Source organism: Trichechus manatus, unplaced genomic scaffold (assembly GCF_000243295.1).
Source record: "Trichechus manatus latirostris isolate Lorelei unplaced genomic scaffold, TriManLat1.0 scaffold00068, whole genome shotgun sequence".
NCBI classification, from domain to species: Eukaryota; Metazoa; Chordata; class Mammalia; order Sirenia; family Trichechidae; genus Trichechus; species Trichechus manatus.
In genome coordinates, this window is record NW_004444004.1 from 1,024,979 (window position 1) to 1,031,941 (window position 6,963).

Sequence of the window (6,963 nt, forward strand, 5' to 3'; positions counted from 1 at the left end):
TCTGACTCATAGTGACCCCATGTTTATCAGAGTAGAACTTCATTCCATATATCAGTTACCAGTTGCCTTGGAGTTGATTCCAACTCCTGGCAACCCCACATGTGCAGAGTAGAACTGTGCTTCATAGGGTTTTTAAGGCTGTGACCTTTTGGAAGCACATCGCCAGGCCTTTCTCCCGAGGCATCTCTGGGTGGGCTTGAACTGCCAACCTTTTGGTTAGTAGATAAGCGCTTAATTGTTTTTGATACCTAGGGACTCTGAACTCCATATAATAGATGCTAATAAATATTTGCTAACTGAGTGAATGAATGGACAAGTGAGGGCAAGGCAGGGAGGAATGCAAGTTCTAAAACTGCACTCTCTCCATGATCAGAATAGAAGGGCAGGAATGCTGTGTTATGTCTTCATTCTGACTAGGAAAGAGGAATTAAGAGATCTTTTCCATTTTGCAGATGTCATTGTCAAGGCATGGAGAGTAGGGTAGCTCCCATAGGGAAGCCACAGGGGCTTAATCTCCCAACAGTGCCAGCAAGGAGACAGAATCAGCCCCATGGGTGGAGCATCCTCCCCATTGTCTCTGCAAACCTCTTTTTTCCCTTTGTCCCAGACAGTGGCTCCTTGAGGTTCTGCCAAGGGAAAGGTGTCTGTAGGGCCTCTGCACTCCCCCCACCTTTGATACATCTAGCATAACCCAGACCTGGCCATAGTAGATGGTTCAGTGCCTATCCCCTGGACTGCTACCTGGACTGAGACTGTCTCCTATTCCTTTTTCTGTCTTCTGCAGGGCCTGGCACATAGTAGGTGTGTAGTAAATGTTACATGAATGAATTGTCATGAGGTTCAGAGGGATGAGCACTCCCTCGTACTAGGCACTGTAGTCAGGATCCCTGCCTCCCGGGGCCTCCACCTCAGGCAAACTGGAGGTGATGACACAGGTATTCAAATGCTGCTCTGCAGTAACACAAAGTGGCTTTTGAGCCAGACAACCCGAAGTTTGAGATCCCTCTGGTTTCAAAACTTGACCCTACTAGTATTGTTGTTGCAGTCGGGTGCAGATAGCGACCCCATCTGACAGAGTAGAATTGCCCCATAGGGTTTTCTAGGCTGTAATCTTTATGGGGAGGAGCCCTGGTGGCACACTGATTAAGCGCTTGTCTGCTAACTAAAAGGTCATGGTTCGGAACCCACCAGCCACTCCTCGGCAGAAAGATGTGGCAGTCTACTTCAGTAAAGATTACAGCCTTGGAAACTCAATGGGGCAGTTCTACTCAGTACTATAGGGTTGCTACCGAGGACGACGGGTTTGGTTTGGTAATCTTTATGGGAGCAGATCACCAGGTCTTTCTCCTGCGGAGCAGCTGGTGGGTTTGAAGCGCCCCAGCGCTTAACCATTGCGCCACCAGGGCTCCTTTACTAGCTCCTATAATTGGGGCTATTTGCTTTGCTCCTCTGAGCCTCAGTTTTATTTCTGTACAATGGGGAGACATAATCGCTACTGCACAGAGGATGATGGAATGAGAAAAATGGATGTAAAGCTCAGTGCACGGCACTTAGTAAGTGCCCACCAAGAGGCAGGAGTCTGTACTTGAGCCGCCTCCTCCCCAGCTCCCCCGTGGGGCCAGTCCATGGGGGGAGGGGGGATCCTCCAGGGAGCGCAGGAGTCTCTGGTGGCTAGATTGCGGGCGGGCGACAGGCGGCAGACGCTGTGTTTACCAGCTCTCTCGCTAGTTCGCCACCTCAGCCTCGGTTCTGGGGCCCAGCCAGTCGCTTCCTTCTTTAAGATTCTGGTCACAGCAGGGGCTGGGTTTCTAAGGCAGGCGTGATCTTTCTCTTCCTACAGACGCCGCCGCGACCGTCGGCGCTGAGCACAGCCAGGGGCAGCAAGCGCGAGCCAGTGAGAGGGTGCCTGTCCCGGGCAGCCGCCCAGCCCGGCCGGGAGAGGCCCTGACAGTAAGTACCGCGCTCACCAGCAGCCAGGGCTGGGCTCATCTGGGACAAGCCAGAAAGCCGGGCGTCGGGCACCTGAGGCACGGCTCCAGGGGTGGGGGAGGGCTTGTCAGCCAAGCGCTAGGCGCCTCGTCGTCCCCGCAAAGTGACTTGCGGCGGCGCTCTGCGAGGGCCCCCTCTTCCTGGGTGCGCGCCCGCTCGGCACCTGCAGTCGCTGGACTGGAGTTGGCATGCCGGGAGCCGACACCCCCTTCCCCCCACATCCACCCCTTTGACACCCCCCCATTCCCACCTTCACCTCCACCGCGAGTTCCGAGGGCTTCATCTGGGCCGCCAGGCAGCCCATAGGGCCCTTTACAGCGCTGACCACGAGGAAATTGGAAGGCAAGATAGACAGGGCTGAGGGTTTGGTCGCCCATGGAAAAGTGGCGGCAAGAGCGGTAAGTTTTCAGCTGTGGAGAAAGGTGGAAGCAGAGAAACATGGAGCAAGCGGCTGGGAGGGCAGCCACTGTTGGGGCCGGGCGGGGCGCCCCCTTCAGGTACTCAGGCCCGCCCGCCCTCCTTTCGCCCGCCCTCCTTACCCGTGACCCCGCCCGCGCCAAGCCCTGAAGCTCCACCCCCTGGGGGGCCGCGTCAGAAGTGCAGCGGGCTTTCAGCGCGCACCCTGCAGTGTCTCCACTGCCCCAGGGCGGGGGCACTCTGGCTGGCTTACCCTCTTATGGCCTTCCCTGGGGGGCAAAGTCTCAGCGTTCAAGAAGCTCCTGCGGGGCTTAGAAACAAGATCACCATGTGAGGTGGTGCATTAATCGTAGAAACCTTGGCAAGTGGGAATATGCTGGCGCATCTCTGTCACTTTCTTTGCTTAGGCCATGTAAGATTCAGGGGGTCTGAGATCACAAAGGCGAGTTTATCCTAAGTCACTTAATCCCTTTCTCAGAGAAGACCCAGATCTCCCGTCTGCTCTTCTGCTCTCCGTCGCTCACCTTACCAAGAGTACTGATGATAGTAGTAGTTAACTATTACTATGTGCCAAGCATTGTGCTAAGCTCTTTATGTAATAATAAGAATTATTGCCCAATAATAACAGTAGCTGGCATTCACTCAGAGCTTTCTGTGTGCCAGACACAGTTCTAAGTGCTTTGCATACATTGTCTTATTTAATTTTTACAACAACCCTGTGAGGTAAATACTAATATCCTCACTTTACAGATGAAGAAATTGAGGCATAGAAAGGTCGACAAGCCGAAGGTCCCACAGCTAGTGAGAGGCAGAGCTGGATTTCAACCCAGTCTGACTTCAGCATCCCCATTCTTAACCACTACAAATATGATAAATTGGCTTTAACCCCTCTCAGCACCCCCAGCCAGTTACCCAGAGATCTGCCCTGTTCTCTCCATTCCCCAGCCCACAATTGCACTAAGGACGGGATTAAACAGGTTGGCGAAGAAAGGGCTTCCTAGAGAAGATGGAGTGTTCTGCATGGATTTGAGTTTTGTTGTACTAAGTGTCGTGCCTGTAACATCAATAAGTTGTTCTGCTTTATAAGTTTTATTAATTAGACAACTGTCTGGTCTGCTGGTTTGGAGTTGTTAATCCGATATTACGGCTCTATCCGAGTAGCTGTGTTAGGAATTATTTTCTAAAAAGTTTTTAGAGCCTTACTTGCAATGCTGGGTAAGGCCATCTTCCCACCTCCCAGGGAAGGGGGGCTCAGCCAGGACTTCAATAGCAGGAGCTGCAGCTACTACCTGAATAGTATTATTGCTGTGCTTATTGATATTCAGTCCGCCTCCCCGAAGGATTGCCCCTGTGAGCTGAAACGGGAATGTGGCCAGGACGCAAAGGGCTCCTCCTATGTCTGCAACTGGCCCTTGGTTGTTTGTGATTTCCCACCATTGGCCCTTGCCCATTCATAGAGCTAGCTGCACACAGACCCTCTGCAGTGTGGCCATACCAGGGTGTGTGAACTTTGTGGCTTTGGTCTCTAATTACTATGGCTCTCTCTCAGTGCATCTGGGGGAGTACACCCTTCCTGCCTTCTCCCGTGAGAGGGGGGCCTTCCATATATAGCTTTTGGGTGGTTTATAAGCTATGTGGCTGATAACCCCAGGGGGTGGGCTGTGTCCCTGGTTGTCTCTATGGCCTCTTCTGAGTACACTGAATCATTTCACAAGAAAGGGGTCGATGGGTAACACTCGTCCTCTGCCCTCATTTCTGCAACCAGAAATTAAAGCTCCCTTTCAGTTTTATCTAAATTTATTCTATGATTTCTTCTTCTAATTGCAGTGGCTTAAATACCTTTAATACCTAGGTTTCCCTCTTCACTGAATCTTCCTTATTATTTTGTATGTTGTCACATTTGCCATTGCATTTCTGGAATAACCTTCTCTGCCATGTCCATCTGCTGGACTCCCACTTGCCTTCACGACTCAGCTTGAGGGTCTGCTGCGAGTCACCAGGTAGGGGGAGGTGGACTCCTCCAAGCTCCCATAGCATCCTCAGCTGCCCCTTGTGCTGCCAGGTGACACATGGTTTTGTATGTCTGTTTACATGCCTGTCCCCCACCTTAGAAGGAGCCCTGGTAGCACAAACGGTTAAGGGCTCAGCTGCTAACCAGAAGGTTAGTGATTAGAATTCACCCAGCTGCTGCAGGAGAAAGACGTGGTGATCTGCTTCTGTTAAGATTAGAGCCAAGAAAATCCTATGGGGGAGTTCTACTCTGTCACATGGGGTCGCTATGAATCAAAAAGGCACCTAACTCCACTCAACTCGATCCCCACCTTTAAACAGCAAACTCCCGGAGGGGAGAGACTGGGACTTACTTATCTCTGTATCTCCAGTACCCAGCACAATGCCTGGCACATAGTGGGTGCTTGGGAAGTTTTTGTTGAATATTTGAGTGAATGCTGTCTAAAAGCTGCCATAGAGAGCCTCTGACTCACAACAAGGGACTCTGCTATTATTTCCCTTATAAGAAGCGAAATGGGAGTTGGGGGCAAGATGTTGGAGTAGTCAGATGCTTCTCGTGGACCCTCTTACAACAAAGACCCAAAAAAAACAAGTGATTCGATTATATATGGAAATCTGGGAGCCCTGAACATCAAAGGCAGACTTGAGGAACCGGACTGAGTGGCAGGGGAAGGAGAGACAGTTTGCAAGCAGCGAGGAGGTGCCAGACCTGACCTGGTGAGAGCCTGAGCCCTTCAGGCCTGATCAGCTCCGGGGTGAGCAGTGAGGCAGGCAAGCGGCAGTGCTCTGGAGGTGCATTTTCCGCACTGAGTGAGACCCAGCACCAGAGAGTCTACAAGGCCACCCAGAACTAGTGAGAAACAGCCCTCATCAGCGAAAGATAAGCACTTGCATAGGCTTACCGCGTGGATCAAAAACACCCCCCTTAGTGAAAAACCTCTTTCCCATTTACCTCCCTGCTCCGTGCTCTGTGGTGGGTCCCGGACTGGCTTCAGCAATTGCCGAGTCCCCTGGGCCGGAAGTAGGATCTGTCACGTGCCTGGAGCCATTCTCCCTGCCTTGGAGAGTGAACAAATTAACAAACGGGGGAAAAAATAAACTGCTGGCTCCCCTAAGCCAGAAACCCAGGGTAAGCACAGCATCTTTGCCTAGGGCCCATCTCAGCAGCATAGGCCCTCATTACCGCAGTACAACAGGGTATATACCAGAAGTCTAACTTCAACTATTTCACCTATGAAGTGGTAGGTTCTTGACATTTGACACTGCTCTGCCCATTAAGCAGGGTCTTCACCTACACACATCAGGGGCCTGTGGACTGGTGGCTCCACCCATGCCACCTAGCCACCTGTAAGAGGGGTCCAAGAATAAGAGGTGCCCCCGGCCCCGTCCTTACAACCAACAGCATTAGGTGCTCATAGTCTGGCTGCAAAACCCACCCACCTACGTGCTCTAGGGAACAAGGACATGCCTTCCATCTGGACACTCGGGGGTGGCTGTCAGCCCCCTGCCTTGATCAGAATGTGTCCCCCTGCGGCAGCCAGATGCTTGTGCCTACAGCAATCACCCATGCTTGTCTAGGAATGTAAGTGAGAGCCTACACCACACACTTGGTGGGTATCTACCTGGGCACCTGAGCTGAATTCATACAGGAGGAGTAGGCGGACTCCTGAGCTCACATACCTAGTAACAGATCTAACCACCTGGTGACAGGACATTAGAGCTTCAACGGTGCCAATAATCAAACTAGCCCATGAGAGCAGCCTATTTGGGCATATCCAAACAAAACAAGAAGCTAGGACACAGTAAGCAAACATAAAATAAATAAATATAATAACTTATTGATGGCTAGGAGACAACAGTCAATATCAAATCACATAAAGAAGCAATCCATGATGGCTTCAGCAAGCTCCCAAAATAAAGAATCTAGAAATTTCCCAGAGGAGGAAAATTTCTTGGAATTACTGGAGGCAGAATACAAAAGATTAATATACAGAACTCTGCAAGAAATTAGGAAGGAAATTAAGCAAAATGCAGAACACGCAATAGAGGAAATTAAAAAGATTAGAGAAGAGCATAACGACAAATTTAACAGGCTGCAAGAATCCATAGAGAGACAGCAATCAGAAATCCAGAAGATTCACAATAAAATTTCAGAATTGGACAACTCAATAGAAAGTCATAGGAGCAGAATTGAGGCAATGGAAGTCAGAATTAGTGAGATGGAAAATAAAGCACTTGATACCAACTTATTTGAGGAAAAATCAGATAAAAGAATTTTAATAAATGAAGAAACTCTAAGAATTATGTGGGACTCTATCAAGAGAAATAACCTACAAGTGATTGGAGTACCAGAACGGAGGGGGGGAGGATAATGAAAATACAGAGAATTGTTGAAGATTTGTTGGCAGAAAACTTCCCTGATATCATGAAAGATGACAAGATACCTATCCAAGATGCTCATCGAACCCCACATAAGGTAGATCCCAAAAGAAAGTCACCAAGACATATTATAATCAAACTTGCCAAAACCAAAGATAAAGAGAGAAT

The 6,963-nt window shown here is 50.1% G+C and overlaps 1 protein-coding gene across 1 annotated transcript in view; it reads left to right on the forward strand.

The window, feature by feature from the left end:
- Nucleotides 1-2,364: 2,364 nt before the first annotated feature.
- The window catches only part of FRMPD3 (FERM and PDZ domain containing 3), an 89,931-nt gene continuing 85,332 nt past the window's right edge, over nucleotides 2,365-6,963 (forward strand). The window contains 1 exon segment of the mRNA XM_004379833.1: nucleotides 2,365-2,387. Coding sequence (XP_004379890.1) covers nucleotides 2,365-2,387 — 23 coding nt within the window.